This window comes from Phocoena sinus, chromosome 8 (genome assembly GCF_008692025.1).
Source record: "Phocoena sinus isolate mPhoSin1 chromosome 8, mPhoSin1.pri, whole genome shotgun sequence".
NCBI classification, from domain to species: domain Eukaryota; kingdom Metazoa; phylum Chordata; class Mammalia; order Artiodactyla; family Phocoenidae; genus Phocoena; species Phocoena sinus.
This window is the reverse complement of record NC_045770.1, coordinates 49614389-49636608: the sequence shown is the minus strand read 5'-3', so window position 1 is coordinate 49636608 and position 22220 is coordinate 49614389. Positions and strand designations below refer to the sequence as shown.

General features: G+C 39.9%; 2 protein-coding genes across 9 annotated transcripts in view; one reads left to right on the top strand and one right to left on the bottom strand.

The window, feature by feature from the left end:
• The window catches only part of ANKRD42 (ankyrin repeat domain 42), a 57930-nt gene extending 49421 nt beyond the window's left edge, over nt 1-8509 (top strand). For 2 of the 5 annotated variants that reach the window (XM_032639295.1, XM_032639299.1), the window contains 2 exons: nt 4710-4792; nt 8469-8509. In XM_032639295.1, coding sequence (XP_032495186.1) covers nt 4710-4792; nt 8469-8499 — 114 coding nt within the window. In that variant the 3' untranslated portion in view covers nt 8500-8509. Of the gene's footprint in view, nt 1-4709; nt 4964-8468 lie in introns of those variants that run through there. The other 3 variants (XM_032639297.1, XM_032639300.1, XR_004350989.1) reach the window with 2 other exon arrangements.
• CCDC90B (coiled-coil domain containing 90B) overlaps nt 1159-22220 on the bottom strand; it is a 65599-nt gene continuing 44537 nt past the window's right edge. For 2 of the 4 annotated variants that reach the window (XR_004350990.1, XR_004350991.1), the window contains 2 exons: nt 1570-13533; nt 1159-1521 (listed from right to left, as the gene is read on the bottom strand). Coding sequence is in view for 1 of the 4 variants with exons in the window: in XM_032639301.1 (XP_032495192.1) it covers nt 13478-13533 (56 nt within the window). In the remaining 3 variants the exon portion in view is untranslated. Of the gene's footprint in view, nt 13534-22220 lie in introns of all 4 variants that reach the window. The other 2 variants (XM_032639301.1, XM_032639302.1) reach the window with 2 other exon arrangements.

Below are 22220 nucleotides of genomic sequence, written 5' to 3'. Positions count from 1 at the left end.
ATTCTCCTATACATCGCCTACCTTTTCTGAACTTGCCCCACACTTTCCCACCCCCAAGCCTTTGCTCGTTTTGTCCATATACTTTGAAGCCTTTTGTCAACTCTGCCTCTCAAAATCCTCTTTAGGAACCATCTTGTTCATCAACCTTGTCCTAGCCCCCTTGACCACAAATGATCTGTCCTCCTTTCAGCAAGCACTTTGTACTGCTCTGAGGGCACCTCATCATTTGTATTATAGTTCAATTGGCTACTTTACACACAGCACTGAAAATTTAAATTCTGTGAGATCTAACTTGCCTTGATTAATAGCATCATCATCATCAACAGTTACTGAGTACTTGCTATGTGTTGCGCTCAGTGCCAGGAACTTTATATCTGGCAGATGTTATTTTCTTCATTTTACAAATAACAAACCAAATCTCAGAGAAAATAAGGAATTCGCGTAAAGTCACACAGCTTGTTAGATGGGCAGCCATGATTTGAACCTAACTGCCTAACCCCCTTTTAGTGACACTCGTTACTGCCAGTGTAGCCCCTTTGCCCTTCCAGCTCACTCACTGTGCTTATGAGAAGATTTAGTTTGAAAAATTGGTCTTTAAAAATTTTTTTTAAAAGATGATGTTGGGGGTAGGAGTTTACTAATTTTATTTATTTATTTTTGCTGTGTTGGGTCTTCATTTCTGTGTGAGGGCTTTCTCCAGTTGTGGCAGGTGGGGGCCACTCTTCATCACAGTGCGTGGGCCTCTCACTATCGCGGCCTCTCTTGTTGCGGAGCACAGGCTCCAGACTCGCAGGCTCAGTAGTTGTGGCTCACGGGCCCAGTCGCTCCGCAGCATGTGGGATCCTCCCAGACCAGGGCTTAAACCCGTGTCCCCTGCATTAGCAGGCAGACTCTCAACCACTGCGCCACCAGGGAAGCCCGGTCTTTAAAATTTTTGATGTTAGGTCTTCAAATAAGTGAATTTATTTATGAAAATTTAAATATAAAATTTATAGTAATTTGATAAAATGTTACTTATACTGGAATTATATACAGTAATTCAAACATTTCAAGATATGTCTTAAATACAAAGTTGAGGTGATGAAGCTTCCAAAAGATAACACAGTGGGATATCTTTGTGACCTTGGGGTAGAAAAAAAATTGATAGATTCGACTTTATTAAAATAAGACTTCACTTTATCAAGGGCAACATTAATAAAGGCAAGCCAAAGAGTAGGAAAATATATCTCCTTCCTTATTTTCCTTCCTTCTATCCAAAAGCACAAAGAACTTACACAAACCAGTATGAAAAAGACAGACAACCCAGTAAAAAACCGGGCAAGACATGATCAGGCGCTTCACAAAATAAGATATACAAGTGGCCAATAAACGTGAAAGTGTACTCAGAAGTGTTACCAGAATTATTAGTTATCACAAATATAAATTAACACCCAACAAGATGTCAATATACCACCAAAATGGCTAAAACAATACAAAACAGACATTACCAAGTATTGATGGGGATGTGGAGCAAGTGGAACTCTTATTCATCACTGGTGGAGTGTAAATTGATTTTAAATCACTTGGGACAATTGTCTGGCCATATTGAGTACAGCTGAACATATATACATCTGTGACTCAGTTCCCAGTGCAATGAGTACATGTCTCTTGATGTACACAGATGGGCACCAAAAGACATGAACAAGAATATTCATATTAGCATTAGTATAAATATCCCCCAAACTGGATAAAAAATTCTATCAACAGTAAGAATAAATACATTTTGGTATAATCATACAATGGAATATTATAAAGCAATGGAAATGTATGAATTACTGCTCTACACATCACTATGGGTCAATTTCACAAACATAATGCTGAGCAAAAGAAAACTACAGTATGATACCATGCAGTCCCCAAATACGTAAAATAAATCAAGTTAATAGTGCCTGGGAGGAGGCAAATGGATGATTCTGGGATACAGGTAATGTTCAGTTTCTTGTTCAATTTCTTGATTTCAGTTGTGGTCACATTGGGTGTTTTCATTTTGTAAAAATTCATCACACTGTACACTTTTCGGGGTGCTCTTTGATAGGTGTATTGTACTTAAATAAAAATGTTTACTTAAAAAACGTAAACTAGATGGGAACTATACTAGCTTTGGTAGAGATGTCTGTCTATAGATTGATGCAGCACTGAACTCCTCATAGCTTCCATCTCCAAAACCAGTATCATTCGAGAAGTTGTTGGTCTAAAGCTTTGGGCCATGCTTGCTAATCAGGAACAGCCAACCTGGAACTGGTAATATTCTATGAATACTTCTGTGTTTAACTTACCCTTGTTTTCTATCTCTGCTGGGCTTCTCCCTGTCCTCTGACATCCTAGCCTGTGAGCCTGTAAGGGTCCTTGGAGCAATCTGAGGGCTTAAGTGAGTTTATCCAATCTGAGCTGTTAGTCTAAGGAAGTTCTAGAAGTTTGTGATTTCTCTCTCTCTCTATTGGTTACTGCTTTGACACTCTGATGAGAGACTGTTCTGGTAATCAAAGTGGGATTTATCTCCCTTTAGTTGTGTATGCTTCCCAAAACTTACCAGATTGCATGAAATTGTTTTAAAAACAAGAATTCCATATACCCAGGCAATCATTTGTAGACACATAACCTGTCAACAGTTTCACGCAGTATTATTAATCTCTTCAACAAACCTGTAAATTCTTTCAGATGGAAACCGGTTAGTATTTAAAATATATACATTTTCACATAGGGGTGGTGGTTTAATTTACACTTAGAATTGCTTTAGGTGTCTAAGCACCATGAATCATGTGTTTAATATCTCAGTATTGCAGTTCTCTTTTCCTGAGTTTGGGAGAAAACACACATTAGGGAGAAATATGTTTCTGTCTATAATTTATGATGAGGAAATGACTAATCTTGGTGAAGAATGTTCCCCCAATGCAGAAATTTCTGGAATTTGGAAGTTTGGAACTTTCAACGAACACTTACTGGAGGCCTGTTGAGTGCCAAGCACATATTTTCTTTTGAACTAGTTTACAGTAAGGCTTGCTTGGTTTGGTAGAACAACGTACATATTTGATGTTAGTAGATGCTTTGGTATTTGACCACTATTTCTAGAGTATTTGGGATTGTTTAAACTCCTTCAGGAGTTAGCATATATGAAAAGTAAAGGAAAGTAAATATTAACTGTTTCTGAAAGTTTGGTAACTCTATTAAGCACTAGAAAATTGGCTACCTCTGACAAGTAGCTTCCTCTCTTTTCCTACATTTTCTATATTCTTTCTCTAATTCTATCTATCTAGTTGGATGAGGTTAATAAACTCCTGCCCTACCTCAGTGTTCTTTCATAGACATTATTGCATTCATCCCCTAATGATCTTGAGGACCTCTTGAAAGCTGGGGAGTGAACTGAGCACCTCTTTTATATCTGCTATTCCACCACAGACTCCTGAGTGGGAACCAGATCTCATTCCTTTTTGTGTACCTGTAGCACAGTATACACAGTATACAGTGTAGTTTTAGGAACTGAATGAGCAATTTTTTGCTGGAAGACAGGATGGAGGAATGGTTACAACATGAACTTTGGTGTTGGACAAAATTTGGATTTGAATCCTGCCATTTACTTAGTTTTGTGACCTTGGGAAAAGTTGATTAATGTCTTTGACTTCTGTCCTTGTATCTATAAAATGTTGTTAATACAACCTATTTCACCTTGTTTTATATGTAAAGTATGAAATACAGTGGGTACCATATGCTAAGCCCCAGTAAAAGGTTTGTTGTTCCTGGTCTTCAGACTGGTTGGTAAGCTTTTTCAAGAGAAGGGACCATCATGTTGCCCTGTGCTCACCAGTGCCTGGCCACTCTATGGGAGGGCCAGCAGATTCCCCATCTATTCCTCTCTCAAGGGGGAGGGAACGTGTGTGGTTCTGTTTTCCTGGGTGGTGGAAAAACAGCAGTTTGCTTCTATGTTCACACACTTCTATGAGTTAAGCTGACTGACCTCGTTAGCAAAGGTGTAGGTGGGAACACCTTGGGGAATCCTACCTCCAGCCAGGGGCTCTCCTGATGGACATGTGGCCTTGTGATGTTCCTGAAACTCCTGCATTCAGATCTCTCCTGCCCAACTGGGTGCAGAGCACTTTTCTGACTAGAAGAATTATTCAAAGATGACTGACATCTAGTGAGTATCCACTGTGTTTCTAGTCCTCTCTTACTCCTTCCCAGAGCATTTATTGAGAATCTTCTGTGCTAGGTACTGAGAGTACCACAACGGATGAGAAATATTCAGAAACAGTGTGTGGCAGGGCAAAGTGAAAGAGACAAGAGCAGTTGAGGGATGTTTTGTGAACAGAGAAGGAAATACAGGATCCAGGAAATGTGATTCCTAACAGAATGGGGCTTGCAAAGAATCCAGAGGATGCCATGCTAATGCTTTGTGTTATTTTGTTTAGTAATATGTTGTAAAATGTTGGTCTAAAATAGAAGCAGAAACAACAAGGTGTTCTGTGGGGGGGATGTATGAGGTAAAGGTAGTCTGATGAATCAGCACAATATGAACTGGTGCTTCTGATGTAAGTATTTACACACAATTCTAAAAGAAATGTAAACCAGAGTTGAAAATGCTGTCATGGTTAAATTTTTTCTTTTGGAACAGTAACGTAGAAAGACGAAAATGTGTCTAGCATAGAAATCTTATTTGGTTCTCTTTTTCTTTGTAGGAAGATGACCCTCCTTGTGAGTCAAGCAAAGAGAAGAGGCGAGTGAAGAAAAAGGTGTCTTCTGGGGGAGTTTTTGTGAAAAGGTACTAATCAGTGAAATAACTTTAAATAAACCTGCTTGATTTTTCTTTTCTTTTTAAATTGATATAAATGTAAATCTATAAATTCTTCTCAGAATTACTCAGACATGCTGTCATTCCAATTCTGAAGGCAGAAATGTATAATGTCAAACGGATTAAAATTACATGGACTCAGTTGTATTCCCCCTCCCAATATATTTTTTATATATTTATGTAGGCAAGTCAAAACTCTACATTTATGAGTAGTTAATTTTGCAAGTATTGACATAAACTTTACAATATAAGATAACACAGTAATCAAAAGGTCTAGTTATAAAGATTATTAGAAGTTCTATTATGGCTTCATAATAGAATTATATTTCTTTTACTTTCTGTAGAGAGTACTCTTTTACTAGTGTAGGTATAGCTTTTCTCCCAACTTTTCTAATGACTTGATTTTTTAAAAAAAATTTATTTTATTGAAGTATGGATATATAATGTTAATTTCTGCTGTACAGCAAAGTGATTCAGCTATACACACACACGTTCTTTTCCATTATGGTTTATCACAGGATATTGAATATAGTTCCCTGTGCTATACACTAGTATCTTATTTGTTTATCCATTCTATATTTAATAGTTTGCATCCCAATCCATCCCTCCTCCACCTTTCTCCTCCCTTGGCAACCACAAGTTTGTTCTGTGTTAGTGAGTCTGTATTTGCTTGGTAAATAAGTTCATTTGTGTCATATTTTAGATACCACATATAAGTGGTATCATATATGTCTTTCTCTGATTTACTTCATTTAGTATGAAGCAAATGTTGCTGCGAATGGCATTATTTCATTCTTTTTTATGGCTGAGTAGTATTCCATTGTGTATTTATACCACATCTTCTTTATCCATTCAGTTCTTTTTTTTTTAACGGTATGCAGGCCTCTCACTGTTGTGGCCTCTCCCGTTGCAGAGCACAGGCTCCAGATGTGCAGGCTCAGCAGCCATGGCTCACGGGCCCAGCCGCTCTGCAGCATGTGGGCTCTTCCCAGACCGGGGCGTGAACCCGTGTCCCCTGCATCGGCAGGCAAACTCCCAACCACTGCGCCACCAGGGAAGCCCTATCCATTCAGATCTTGATGGACACTTAGGTTGTTTCCATGTCTTGGCTATTGTGAATAGTGCTATGAACATAGGGGTACATGTATCTTTTTGAATTATAGTTTTGTCTGGGAATATGCCCAGGAGTGGGACTGCTGGATCATATGGTAGCTCTATCTGTAGTTTTTTGAAGGCACCTCCATACTGTTTACCACAGTGGCTGCATCAATTTACATTCCAACTAACAGTGTAGGACAGTTCACTTTTCTCCAGACCCTCTCCAGCATTTGTTATTTGTAGATTTTTTTTATTGTGTCTACATTTTTTTAACATCTTTATTGGAGTATAATTGCTTTACAGTGAGTGTTGTGTTAGTTTCTGCTATAACAAAGTGAATCAGCTATACATATACATACATCCCCATATCTCCTCCCTCTTTGGTCTCCCTCCCACCCTCCCTATCCCACCCCTCTAGGTGGTCACAAAGCACCAAGCTGATCTCCCTGTGCTATGCGGCTGCTTCCCACTATCTGTTTTACGTTTGGTAGTGTATATATGTCCATGCCACTCTCTCACTTTGTCACAGCTTACCCTTCCACCTCCCCCTGTCCTCAAGTCCCTTCTCTAGTAGGTCTGCGTCTTTATTCCCGTCCTGCCCCTAGGTTCTTCATGACCATTTTTTTTTTTTAGGTTCCATATATATGTGTTAGCATATGGTTATTTGTTTTCCTCTTTCTGACTTACTTTACCCTATGACAGTCTCTAGGTCCATCCACCTCACTACAAATGTTGCCATTCTGACGGGTGTGAGGTGGTACCTCATTGCAGTGTTGATTTGCATTTCTCTAATGATTAGCGATGTTGAGCATCTTTTCATGTGCCTATTGGCCATGTGTATGTCAAATGACTTGAGTTTTAAAAAATCTGAACTTAGGAGACAAAGACAAGTAAGTAAGTTTTAGAAAAGGACAACTTTTTACAATAACAACCAAATATCTCCAGGGAAGTTTACATAAAATGAAAATCAGCTTTCGTAAAAAGAAAAAAAAACATAACGCATGTTTGCCAAAAATATACATTTAAATAATCTGCTTTAGAATTCAACCATTGTTTTGTCTTGCAAGCCTTATAAGAAAGGAATAACAGAGATGAGGTTGACTGGACAGGATGAAAAGTATGTGGCTTTATTATTCTTTCTTCTCTTTTTTCTCTTTTCCCTTGACTTTGCTGACCAAAGAACCACCATGGCATTTCATTTCAGTTCTGACTTCAATTCCCTCACTTTTCCTACCCCACTCTTTTCTTCCTTGAGCTAGCAAAGACGTGTGACTCTCTTGGGGCACTTATCTAGTTTCTGCCTCCCTCTGAATATCTGATTGCTGGCTTTGAGCTTGCTTCACTGGCATCAGCCTTCCTACCATACCCCAGACTGCCCATCTCTAGGCCCTGGCAAGTACCTTACATGGACAGGCCATTTTGGCCCAGTATCATCAGGACCAGTTTGCCCTGACACGAGTGCATTTGATTGCTAAGACCAGTTTAGGCTGGTCAAAGGCCTGTAAGGAAGTGTTCAAAAATTTACCTATCCTTTTCATAACCTTTATAGTCATTAGTCATTATTGTTAGTTTCTCTGTGGTTTCCAATAGGCTTTCAATCTGTAGTAAAAACATTTGTCAACATTTATTGGGCACTTACTATGTGTGTGATCTGTACCAAGTCCTTTACATGTATTACTGCTTAATTCTCACCACAGATGTAGGAAAAGAGGTACAGCATTTCATACATGGAGATTAAGAAAGTCACAGAGTCACATAGCAATGTGGAGCTGGGATTCTAACCTTAGGAGGGGAATTTCAGAGTCTGCATTCTGGAATTCCCAAAGCCAACATTTCTCTCACTTTCTGGGACTACACACAGCCTTACCTTTTCCTTCTAGCCTGATGACTCTAAAGTAATCCCAACCTGGAAACAGTTTGTTACACTTCCTCCTGTTTTCTCAAGGCCACATTTCTAGTCTCTGTACAAGTGAGGTAGGAAATACCAGAAGAGTGTTGTAATAGAAGCATGCATCCTTGTGGCAGAGGTTCCCTGGATGTCTCCCAATACCTCTTTCTCCCCTTTTTCTATAGTATTAGGGTTTACCTGGGCTTGTGGCTGCTCAGGATAAGGACTGACTTCCCAGTCATCTTTGCAGCTAAGATACCAAGTGTGGCCAATAGAGTGTGAGCAAAAATGGTGTGTAAAACCCTAGGGGTCATGTCCCTAAAGGGAAAGGGCTTTCCCACACCTTCCCCTTTCTTCTTCTGGAATGTGGGGTGGTAGTGAGTCACTGAACTTTGCAAATGAGAGCACTACCGGGGGTGATGGAGCATAAGACAAAAAGGAAAGAAGAGCCTAGACAGTATTGCTAAGTATTAGCAAAATGCAAATCACAACTACAGTGAGTTCTCAGAGAACTCAACTTGGAGATTACTCTTACTATCGAGTAAGAACATAAAATCTTGAGTTAAAGTCTTGTGACTTATCTGCCATGTGATCTTGGCAACTTCACCTGTGTGAAGTTACAACTGTGTGACCTTAACTTCACTTACCTGGTTTCTTTAGCTGTAAAATGAGGATAATACCACCTACCTAAGAGGGCTGTGATGAAAAATAGGTGAGTTGATACATATCATTTAGTATATTCACTGTTATATATATAGTCAATGTAGCTATTCTACAAAATGACAATCACTAATTTTAGTGTTGGTGATGACCATAGTGCTTTCCACTGCCTCATTTTTTTTCCCCTTTATAAGTAGAGGGATGTGGAGCTCACCTCCTCCCACAAATACATCAAAAAATCCATCCATATGTGGAATAGTTCTCACAGAACACCCACTGAATGCTTTCAGATCTCATACAACCAAAGCTTCAAGAAAGATCCCCATGTAACTGGGTAGGATGAAGGGAAAAGGGAGAAGAGGAGGAACTGGGATGGGACCTGCACCCCTGGGAGGGAGCTGTGAAGGAAGAATGCTAACCTCACTGTGGGAACCTCCTTCACCAGCTGGGAGGTATGCCAGGACAGATAGGGAACTTCAAAGGCTGAAGAGGAGGGTATGGGAGTTGGCCTGAGGCACCGCAGGGTACGGAGAGACTAACACAGAAGGTCCTGACCATATCACCACACTTCCCAGCCCAAGATGTGCGCCTGCTGGTGTGCAGAGCGACTGGGTGCTGAAACTCAGGCTTCAGCAGACAGACCCAAGGAGAGGACTCGGTTTGGTTGCATGGAGACAGACCAAAGGGTCTGGAGCATGGTCCAGACCATAACTGGGGGCGTGTGCATGTGGAGGTGGGGCTGAAAGCTGAACTGATAGCTGGCCATCCCACTGTGGTTGCTGGGATGCAGCTCTGGCAGGTTCCTGCTCTGGCAGACTTTTCACTGGAACCACACATGCGTGCCTGAGGGCACCCTGGGCTGACTGCGGGTTCAGGGGATGCAGCTCCAGTGGGTTTATGCGCTGGTGGCTTGGTGAGCGCGTATGCTCTGAACTTATTACCAGGGCCCCCAAAAGGAGGTGGGCCCAAAGGGCAGCGCCAGCAACACTGATCTTTGTGGGTGCACACACCGGGTGGCAGGCGGCATGACAGAATCCCATGTCCTGGCAGGCAGCTCCTGGGGAGGAACATGCAGTGGCTCCTCTCCCAGAGGGAGTGCTCCAGTCCTGCCTACTTCACACCACAGCTTAGAACCAGATCTGGGGATCTGCACTACAACAACTGGGGAGCAGACCCTGTCCCTGACAGGGCTGTGACACCCAGAGAGCAAAGAGGAGGACTTGCTCAACATCCATTATGGGCTCTGGTCACCATGACACTAATCACACTCCCCTATCAAGGGGATAATGGCTGGCACACACAAAGGAAAGACATGGCAAGCATCGATACCAAAAACAGCCCTTGCACCAAAGATACTGGACTCAGGCAGGCTACACTGGGATGCTCCCACATAAAAACAGCCCTTCCAGACCACAGCAGATAACCGCTTCTCCTAAATTCATAGTCAGAGAAATGTAAGAAAAAAGAAGCAAAGGAATTACTCCCAATTAAAAGAACAAGAGAAATCCCCTGAAAGGACAAACAGTGAAACAAACCTCTACAGTCTACCAGACCCTGAGTTCAAAAAGGAGGTAATAAAAATGCTGAAGGAATTAAGAAATGCTATTGATAGAAATGTAGATCACTGTAACAAGGAACTAGAAACTGTAAAGAGGAGCCAATCAAAATTAGACAACTCAATTGCCGAGATGAAAACCGAAGCTAAAGGCAATAAACAGCAAAGTAAATAATGCAGAAGAACGAATAAGTGATCTGGAAGATAGAATAATGGAGATCACTCAGTCAAAACAGCAGACAGAAGGTATGCTATCTATGGGATAATATAAAGCACTCAGCTGATTTCTCTACAGAAACTTTCCTGGCCAGAAGGAAATGGCAAGACATATTCAAAGTCCTGGAAGGGAAAAACCTGCAACCTAGGATATTCTACCCAGCAAGATTATCATTTAGAATAGAAGGAGACAAAAAGAATTTCTCAGACAAGCAAAAACTAAGAGAGTAAACAGCAATATTAAACCTATCTTAAAAGAAATATTGAAAGCTCTTCTCTAAATTGAAAAGAAGCAACAATCTATAGGAAAGGGAAAAATCACAATAGAAAAGGTAAATATATAAAAGGATTGAAGATCATTTAAATAAGACAGTACACAGTTAAAAAACAATCCAAAAAATTCTGTGAAAATGATTGAACAGAAAAGGATAAACATGAAGATGTAAAATAAGACATGAAAATCACAAAATGTAGGGAAGGGGAGTAAGAAATGTAGATCTTTTAGAATGTGTTTGAGCTCATATGACTACCAGTCTAAAGCAAGTAGATATAGTGACAGTTAACATAGTTGAAAACCAGAGTAACCACAAATCAAAAAGACATACAATAGATTCCCAAAAACCCAAAAGAAAGGAACTCAGGCATAATACAAAAGAAAACTATCAAATCACAAAAGGAAACACAAAAAGAAGAAAGGAACAAAGAAGAAATACAAAATCAACTGAAAAACAAGGTTTAAAATGGCAATAAATATATATTTATCAATAATTACTTTAAATGTCAATGCACTAAATGCTCTGATCAAAAGACACAGAATGGCAGACTGGATAATAAAACAAGAACCTACAATATACTGCCTAGAGGAGATCCACTTTAGGGTGAAGGACACACACAGATTGAAAATGAGGGGATGGAAAAAGATATTTCATGCAAATGGAAATGACAAGAAAGTGGGGGTAGCAATACTCATATAAGACAAAATAGACTTTAAAAAACAAAGGCCATGAAGAAAGATAAAGAAGGACACTGTATAATGATAAAAGGATCAATACAAGAAGAGGGTAGTACACTCATTAACATATATGCACTCCATATAGGAGTACCTAAATTCATAAAACAAATGCTACCAAACATAAAGGGAGAAATTCACAGGAATATGATAAGACTTTAACACTGCACTGTCATTAATGGACACAGATCTTCCAGACAGAAAAATCAATAAGGCAACAGAGATCCTAAATAGCACAATAGAACAGTTAGACTTAATTGATATCTTCAGGACATAACACCCCAAAAAACCAGTATACACATTCTTTTCAAGTGCACATGGGACATTCTCTAGTATAGACCACATAACTAGGACACAAAACAAGCCTCAACAAATTTCAGAGGATAGACATTATTTCAAGAATCTTTTCTGACCACAACCCATGACATTTTTCACAGAACTAGAACAAATAATCCTAAAATTTATACGGAACCACAAAAGACCCAGAATTGCCAAAGCAATTCTGAGGAAAAAGAACAAAGCTAGAGGCAAAACCTTCCCAGACTTCAGACAATACTACAAAGCTACAGTAATCAATACAGTGTTGTAATAGCACAAAAACAGACATCTGGATCAATGGGACAGAATAGAGAGCTGAGAAACACACACACCTATGGCCAATTAATCTTCGGCAAAGGAGGCAAGAATATACCATGGAGAAAAGACAATCTCTTCAATAAGTGGTGTTGGGAAAACTGGACAGCTACATGTAAAAGAATGAAATGAGAACATTCTCTAACCCCATATACAAAAATAAACTCAAAAAAATGAACTGATATAAGGACCTAAATAATACCTTTATTTACTGATAAAACGGATATTGGAGAATGTGGTTAATATCTTCAGTCCAGTAAACTTATCACTGACCCCCGAATCGGACTTACCTTGTCCCAAGTATCACTGTACTAGAGCAGGCCTCACCCTGTAGAGGTGAACTTGATCCTACAGGAGCAGAACAGAATGAATGTTCTCTGTAGACAGGCTGGTCCCAAACAGGAATGGGGAGAAGTGGCTGGGCTACTTGGGCCTTGTTTCTCCTTTCACCTTACTTAATCACCTAGGGCAGGGTGGTTGAAGGAAGAGTGATTACAATATTATGCTATTGGAGCTTCCTTCACATGGAGGAAAGAAATACTCCCTCTCAATATTTTAGCATATTTTAAATTGTAACAAATGAATAATTTACCTGTTTACTGTCTGTCTTCTCCAACTAAGATTGTCAGTTCCATGATAAGGAAGCCATGTTCAGCTCTGTGCACATGGGTGCCAGCATGTTGTCTGGCCCATAGCAGGCATTCTTATTTACTGAGTGAGCAAATGTACTATAGAGTTTATTACAATGGAACCTATATGGTCTTTATTTATTAATCCAACACAGATTTATCTACAGTGTGCCAAGAATTTTCTTAGGCAAGAGGATTCTGAGATATTTTGAATCAAAATACAGAAAGTTTTGTTTTGAAAACAAGCCAGCTGTTAGCTCTTTGAAAAAAACTTAGTTGGAGAGCCTCTGATTCTCACTCGCTGGACCATACAAGGTCAGTCTTTTTTTTTTACAATTTTTTTTTTTTTTTTTTTTTGCGGTATGCGGGCCTCTCACTGCTGTGGCCTCTCCCACTGCGGAGCACAGGCTCCGGACGCGCAGGCCCAGCGGCCATGGCTCACGGGCCCAGCCACTCCGCGGCATGCGGGATCCTCCCGGACCGGGGCACGAACCGGTATCCCCTGCATCGGCAGGCGGACTCTCAACCACTGCGCCACCAGGGAAGCCCCAAGGTCAGTCTTTTGATTGCTCTATACTTTAGATTCCCTATTTGTAACTAAACAAGTTTGCAACACATACCAAAGAAATCCTGTATGATTTACAGTTGTTCAAGCAAACAAGAAAACTCTGGTTCAGTTTCTATGAGCTATCAAAAGGATAAAGACAAAATGCCTGTCTGTCTCTAATCAATCAGGTTTTGAATGGCATCTTTTCAACATAATGAAATAAAGACATATATAAAAAACAAAGACAAAATACACCTTCCCATTCTAAAACATTTCCTTTAGTCCATATGTACTTTAAATAATCTTGTATTAAGTTTCTACTGCAACTTTCAATGTTCAGAGTAAATCCATCCTGGCACAGTGTTTGTTCTAAGAAGTCAGCAGCAGCAGGAGTAGGAACATAATGTAGTAGTTTCACTGTTATTTCCAGAGTCTATAAAATCCCAACGCTATTGCCAGGCAAGTAAACACTGAGGCTGTGAAAAGAAGAAAACATGTTATAGGTAATGCATTTGTGATTATCTTGCAGAGACAAAGAGAATAATGTCATCTTCAATTTAAATTGAAAGCAAAATCAGGAAATCCAACCAGTTTTCTTTTCTTTGCCTGCGTTGCACGGCATGTGGGATCTTAGTTTCCCAGCGAGGGATCAAACCCACGCCTCCTGCATTGGAAGCATGGAGTCTTAACCACTGGACCACCAAGGAATTCCCAATCCAACCAATTTTCTACTTTAGGTTTTTAATTCCCTAGAAAATTAAGCTAAGGATAAAGGATATCCATTAGGGCTGGATTAATATCAATTCTTCTTAAAAGCTTCCTGTATTTTAAACCAGAATAAGGATGACAGTAATTTAAAAGTGTACATTATGTCATTAGAATCTATAAAGTGTTTAAAGTCAGTATTAACATTAGCACTATTAACAATGACTACTTTAAATAATTACAAACTCTAATTTTAGAAATAATTTATAAGTGAAAAACCACCTTTCTTACATGTACTGAAAAATTACGTAGTTAAGCCAGTAAAACAGACATCCATATCATCCAAAAGAAAATTTTAATTGCCTTGTCAGTACATTTAAAAATGATTTCATGCCTGCTGAGCTCCCAGGCCAGTCCCCTGCCCTCCAAGGCTCCCCCTTCGCCACCCTCCCACCCAGCTGCATTGGTACTGGGGGCATAGGAAGGAGGCTGGGGAGATCAGGAGTGGCAGGCAGGAGGGGCACTCCCAGACCCCAGACTGGAGGAGCAGGAGAGGAGGGCGTTTGCCCTGCCCACTTGAGCCCAGGAATCCTGCTGGGCTCCAAGGTGAGGTCCCCTGCCCTCTGAAACGAGGGGTGGGGGGGCACACCTCGGTCCCTTCTGTTGCTTGAGCCTAAGCCCTACCCCCCGGAGCCCCCAGGGCCTCTTCCAGCCCTGTGGGTCCTGAGCATTGGCCCTGCCCATCGCCCAAACCTCACCCTTGCTAAGGTCCCGCTCTCCACAGCCAACGCCCTCCACCCATCTTTTTTCTTTTTCCTCCTCCTCCTCGTTTTTACTGTTGTGGTACTGATGTCCCTTCCAGTTGTTGATTCATCTATATTTTTAGTTTTACATTATTTCTAACATATCTGTTAGTTTCCTAGTCTAATTTTATTTTTTACTTTGTTATTTTTTTTTTTTTGCCACCCCATGCAGCTTGCAGGATTTTGATTTGTGAGCCCAGGGTTAGGAGGAAGCTCCTGTGGTGGGAGCTCCAAGTCCAAACCACTGGACTAACAGAGAACCTCAGACCTCAGGGAATATTCATCGGAGTGAGGTCTCACAGAGTTCCTCATCTCAGCACCAAGACCCAGCTCTACCCAATAGCCTACAAACTCGTGTTGGAAGCCTCAAGCCAAACAACCAGTAAAACAGGAACACAATCCCACTCATAAGAGAAAGAAAAACCAAAGATATGGCAAAAAAAATATGTCACAGATGAAGGAGCAAGGTAAAAACCTACAGGACCAAATAAACGAAGAGGAAATAGGCAATCAACCTGAAAAAGAATTCAGAGTAATGATATTAAAGATGATCCAGAATTTCAGAATGGAAGCATGGATTGAGAAAATACAAGAAATGTTTAACAAAGATCTAGAAGAACTAAAGAACAAACAAACAGAGATGAACAACACAATAACTGAAATGAAAAATACACCAGAAGGAATCAATAACAATAACAGAGGCAGAAGAACAAATAAGTGAGCTGGAAGACAGAATGGTGGAAATAACTGCTGAGGAGCAGAATGAAGAAAAAAGAATGAAAAGAATTGAAGACAATCTCAGAGACCTCTGGGACAATACTAAACGCACCAACATTTGAATTACAGGGGTCCCAGAAGAAGAAGAGAAAAAGAAAGGGTCTGAGAAAATAATGTGAAGAGATTATAGTGGAAAACTTCCCTAATGTGGGAAAGGAAATAGTCACCCAAGTCCAGGAAGCACAGAGAGTCCCATACAGGATAAACCCTAGGAAAAACACACCAAAACATATATTAATCAAACTAACAAAAACTAAATTCAAAGGAAAAATATTAAAAGCAGCAGGGGAAAAACAAAAAATAACATACAAAGGAATCCCCATAAGGTTATCAGCTTATTTTTCAGTGGAAACTAGCAGGCCAGAAGGCAGTGGCAGGACATACTTAAAAGTGATGAAAGAGAAAAACCTACAACCAAGATTACTGTACCCAGCAAAGGATCTCATTCAGATTCGATGGAGAAGTCAAAAGCTTTTCAGACAAACGAAAGCTAAGAGAATTCATTAACACCAAATGCTAAAGAAACTCCTCTAAGTGGGAAACACAAGACAAGAAGAAGACCCACAAAAACAAACCCAAAACAATTAAGAAAATGGTAATAGGAACATACATACCAATAATAACCTTGAATGTAAATGGATTAAATGCTCCAACCAAAAGACACAGACTGGCTGAATGGATACAAAAACAGGACCCATATATATGCTCTCTACAGGAGACCCACTTCAGACCTAGGAACATATACAGACTGAAAGTGAAGGGATGGAAAAAGATATTCCATGCAAAAGGAAATCAAAAGAAAGCTGGAGTACCAATACTTATATCAGATAAAACGGACTTCAAAATAAAGACTGTTACAAGAGATAAGGAGGGACACTACATAATGATCAAAGGATCAGTCCAAGAAGATATAGCAATTATAAATGTTTATGCACCCAACATAGGAGTGCCTCAATACATAAGGCAAATGCTAACAACCATGAAAGGAGAAATCAACAGTAACAATAATAGTAGGGGACTTTAACACCCCACTTACACCAAAGGACAGATCATCCAAACAGAAAATAAATAAGAAACACAAGCTTTAAATGACACAATAGACTAGATAGATCTAATTGATATTTACAGAACATTCCACCCAAAAGTGGCAGAATACACTTTCTCCTCAGGTGCACATGGAACATTCTCCAGGACAGATCACATCTTGGGTTGCAAATCAAGCCTTGGAAAATTTAAGAAAATTGAAATCGTATCAAGCATCTTTTCTGACCAAAATGCCGTGAGATTGGAAATCAATTAAGAGGAAAAAAACTGTGAAAAACACAAATACATGGAGGCTAAACAGTGCACTACAAAAAAACCAAGAGATCACTGAAGAAATCAAAGAAGAAATAAAAAAATACATAGAAACAAATGACAATGAAAACACGACGACCCAAAACCTATGGGACGCAGCAAAAGCAGTTCTAAAAGGGAAGTTTACAGCAATTCAATCTCACCTCAAGAAACAAGAAAAATCTCAAATAAACAATCTAATCCTACGCTTAAAACAACTAGAGAATGATGACCAAAGAAAACCCAAATTCAGTAGAAGGAAAGAAATCATAAAGATCAAATCAGAAATAAATGAAATAGAAACAAAGAAAACAATAGCAAAGATAAATAAAACTAAAAGCTGGTTCTCTGAGAAGATAAACAAAATTGATAAACCCTTAGCCAGACTCATCAAGATAAAAAGGGGGAGGATGCAAATCAATAAAATTAGAAATGAAAAAGGAGAAATCACAACGGACACTGCAGAAATACAAAGGACTATAAGAGACTACTACAAACAACTATATACCAATAAAATGGACAACCATGAAGAAATGGACAAATTCTTGGAAAGGTACAATTTTACAAGACTGAAACAGGAAGAATTAGAAAATATAAACAGACGTATCACAAGTAATGAAATTGAAAGCGTAATTAAAAATCTTCCAACAAACAGAAATCCAGGACCAGATAGCTTCACAGGTGAATTCTATCAAACGTTTAGAGAAGAGCTAACACCAATCCTTCTCAAACTCTTCCAAAAAACTGCAGAGGGAGAAACACTCCCAAATTCATTCTACGAAGCCACCATCACCCTGATTCCAAAACCAGAAAAAGATATCACAAAAAAAGAAAATTGCAGACCAATATCACTGATGAACATACATGCAAAAATCCTGAACAAAATACTAACAAACAGGAATCCAACAGCACATTAAAAGGATCATACACCATGATCAAGTGAGATTTATCCCAGGGATGGAAGAATTCTTCAATATACGCAAATCAATCAATGTGATATACCACGTTAACAAATTAAGGAATAAAAACCATATGATCATCTCAATAGATGCAGAAAATGCTTTTGACAAAATTCAACACCCATTTATGATAAAAACTCTCCAGGGCTTCCCTGGTGGTGCAGTGGTTGAGAATCTGCCTGCCGATGCAGGGGACACGGGTTTGTGCCCTGGTCTGGGAAGATCCCACATGCCGCGGAGCGGCTGGGCCCGTGAGCCATGGCCGCTGAGCCTGCGCGTCCGGAGCCTGTGCTCCGCAACGGGAGAGGCCACAACAGTGAGAGGCCCGCGTACCGCAAAAAAAAAAAAAAAAACTCTCCAGAAAATGGGCATAGAGGGAACCTACCTCAATATAATAAAGGCCATATTATGACAAACCCACAGCAAGCATCATATTCAATGCTGAAAAACTGAAAGCATTTCCTCTAAGATCAGGAACAAGACATGGATGTCCACTCTCGCCACCCTTATTCAACAGTTTTGGAAGTCCTAGCCACAGCAATCAGAGAAGAAAAAGAAATAAAAGGAATACAAATTGGAAAAGAAGAAGTAAAACTGTCACTATTTGCCAATGACATGATACTATACATAGAAAATCCTAAAGGTGTCACCAGAAAACTACTAGAACTAATCAATGAATTTGGTAAGGTTGCAGGATACAAAATGCACAGAAATCTCTGGCATTTCCTATACACCAACAACGAAAAATCAGAGAAATTAAGGAAACACTCCCATTTACCATTGCAACAAATGGAATAAAATACCTAGGAATAAATCTGCCTAAGGAGGTGAAAGACTCGTACTCAGAAAACTATAAAACACTGATGAAAGAAATCAAAGATGACATAAACAGACGGAGAAATATACCATGTTCTCTGACTGGAAGAATCAATATTGTGAAAATGACTATACTACCCAAAGCAATCTACAGATTCAGTGCAATCCCTATCAAACTACCAATGGCATTCTTCACAAAATTGGAACAAAAAAACTCACAATTCGTATGGAAACACAAAAGATCCCGAATAGCCAAAGCTATCATGAGAAAGAAAAACGGAGTTGGAGGAATCAGGCTCCCTGACTTCAAACTATACCACAAAGCTACAGTAATCAAGACAGTATGGAACTGGCACAAAAACAGAAATATAGATCAAGGGTACAGGTTAGAATGCCCAGAGATAAACCCACGCACATATGGGCACCTAATTTATGACAAAGGAGGCAAGAACATACAATGGAGAAAAGACAGCGTCTTCAATAAGTGGTGCTGGGAAAACTGGACAGCCTCATGTAAAAGAATGAAATTAGAACATTACCTAACACCATACACAAAAATAAACTCCAAATGGATTAAAGACTTAAATGTAAGACCAGACACTATAAAACTTTTAGAGGAAAACATAGGAAAAACACTCTTTGACATAAACCACAGCAAGATCTTTTTGAACCACCTCCTAGAGTAACAAATAAAAACAAACAAATGGGACTTAATTAAACTTCAAAGCTTTTACACAGCAAAGGAAACCATAAACAAGACAAAAAGACAACCCTCAGAATGGGAGAAAACATTTGCAAATTAAACAACAGACCAAGGAATAGTCTCCAAACTATACCAACAGTTCATGGGGCTCAATATCAAAAAAACAAACAATCCAGTTAAAAAATGGGCGGAAGACCTAAACAGACATTTCACCAAGGAAGACATACAGATGGCCAAGAAGCACATGAAAAGATGCTCAACATCACTAATTATTAGAGAAATGAAAATCAAAACTACAGTGAGGTATATCACCTCATGCCAGCCAGAATGGCCAGTATCAAAAAAGTTAGAAACAATAAATGCTGGAAAGGGTGTGGTGAAAAGGGAACCCTCCTACACTGTTGGTGGGAATGTAAATTGATACAACCACTATGGAAAACAGTATGGACGTTCCTTAAAAAACTAAAAATAGAACTACTATACGACCCAGCAATCCCACTACTGGGCATATACCCTGAGAAGACAATAATTCAAAAAGAGACATGCACCACAATGTTCACTGCAGCACTATTTACAATAGCCAGGACATGGAACCAACCTAAATGTCCATCAACAGATGAATGGATAAAGATGATGTGGGACATATATACAATGGAATATTATTCAGCCATAAAAAGGAATGAAACTGAGTTATTTGTAGTGAGGTGGATGGACATAGAGTCTGTCATACAGAGTAAGTCAGAAAGAGAAAAATACCGTTATACTAACGCATATATATGGAATCTAAAAAAAAAAAAATGGTACTGATGAACCTAGTTGCAGCGCAGGAATAAAGAGGTAGGCATAGAGAATGGACTTGAGGACATGGGGTGGGAGGGCAAAGCTGGGAGAAAGTGAGAGGAGCATCGACATATATACACTACTGAATGTAAAATAGTTGGCTGGTGGCAAGCAGCAGCATAGCACGGGGAGATGGGCTTGGTGCTTTGCGATGACCTAGAGGGGTGGGAAGGGGAGGATGGAAGGGAGGCTCAAGAGGGAGGGGATATGGGTACATGTGTATGCATATGGCTGATTCACTTTGTTGTGCAACAGAAACTAACACAGTATGGTGAGGCAATTATTAAAAAAAAAAGTCAAAAAGAAAAAGTGATTTCGTAATTATTAAAAATTTATAAATAAAAAATGAAATTTTAATGGAAGCCCTTAAAAAAAAAACTCAATGAGGTAGAAGAAAAGGCAGAGAAAGCATCAGGCTTTTTATTTATTTTTTATTATTTATTTATTTATTAATATATTTGTGTTTGGCTGTCTTGGGTCTTCATTGCTGCCTGTGGGCTTTCTCTAGTTGTGGCAAGCGGGGGGGCTACTCTTTGTTGCGGTGCGTGGGCTTCTCATTGTGGTGGCTTCTCGTTGCAGAGCATGGGCTCTAGGAGCACAGGCTTCAGTAGTTGTGGCACATGGGCTCAGTAGTTGTGGCTCGCGGGCTCTAGAGTGCAGGCTCAATAGTTGTGGCGCCTCGGCTTAGTTGCTCCACGGCATGTGGGATCTTCCCAGACCAGGGGTAGAACCCGTGTCTACCACACTGGCAGGCGGATTCTTAACCACTGTGCCGCCAGGGAAGGCCCGCATCAGGCTTTTTAAACAGTTAATATACCACTTGTTCTCTATGTTACATCATACTGATTAGAAAACCTTTCTGTTCTCCTTAAGAAGGTGAATTTGGGTGAGGCTTTTAGGGACTCCCTAGATTCTAGTCTGTTTAAACAGCCATGATTTTAAAATAGAGACTCTGAGATGAAGAGCAAACTTCTATGATTAAAGATACAAGAGGGACTTCCCTAGTGGCACAGTGGTTAAGAATCCGCCTGCCGATGCAGGGGAGACGGGTTTGAGCCCTGGTCCGGCAAGATCCCACATGCCGCGGAGCAACTAAGCCCGTGCACCACAACTACTGAGCCTGTGCTCTAGAGCCCCTGTGCCACAACTACTGAGCCCATGCACCTAGAGCCCGTGCTCCACAACAAGACAAGCTACTGCAATGAGAAGCCTGTGCACTGCAACAAAGAGTAGCCCCCCGCGTGCCGCAACTAGAGAAAGCCTGCACGCAGCCAAACAATTAAAAAAAAAAAAAAAAAAGACATGAGAAACAGCCTTTCATATAGTTAAGGCTATCCTATTTTTAATGTGTAAATCTAATTATACATTATTCCATTTGGTCACACTACTTACTGAAACTTGATTAATGACAAGATCATTTCCTTAGTTTTAAGAAATGGGATTAGGTCTCTCTGAGACACAGGGGGAAGCTGGACAGTTGAGGAGAAAGAATAACACTTAAACAGTTTCTTATCTTGTTGCCACTGGTCAATTATACATTCTCTCATTTGATCCTACTTACCACGTTCCAGATAGTGTGCTAAAGAATTTCATGTATCACCGTATTTATCCATAATTAAAACCCTATGAGGTTGGTGATAGTATTCCCATCATACAGACGAGGCAACAAGCCCAAAGTTTTACTGCTTGCAAGTGGTGGAAGCAGGACTCAACACTATGTGTACCTGTCTCCAAGGTAGTTGCTGTTGCTCTTAAAAATAAAGGGTGGTGCCTTCAGAACTGTTAGTTGTAAATCCTCAGTGAAGAAAGGAAAGGAAGATAACTCTTTAGGTAAATACACTAGAAGAAGCTGAGTGGAATACAAAGCTCTTCCTAACCTGGGGTGCTTTGAGGTCTATTTTCAAAGTGGGAATGAACACTGCAAACTGCGCTGATTTGGCATTTCCTGTTAGCATTCCTATTGGACAGATGATCTCTGGTTCCAGAGACTTTGCTAGAATAGGGGTTTTCAAATCTTGTTTTAGCCTTAGAACCCTTTTTTCAAATGGATCTTAGATGCTAAGTCATTCAAGTTGAAGAGAGGAAGGGGGAGTCGGGGTGTGCATCAGCTGAGGGCTAGGGGCTCCATCTCTACTCCTGCTGCCGCTTCAACATAATTAGTGCCTACCCAGAAAATCACTGATGGTATAAAGCAGCAATTTTATTTTGGACAATAACATAAAAAT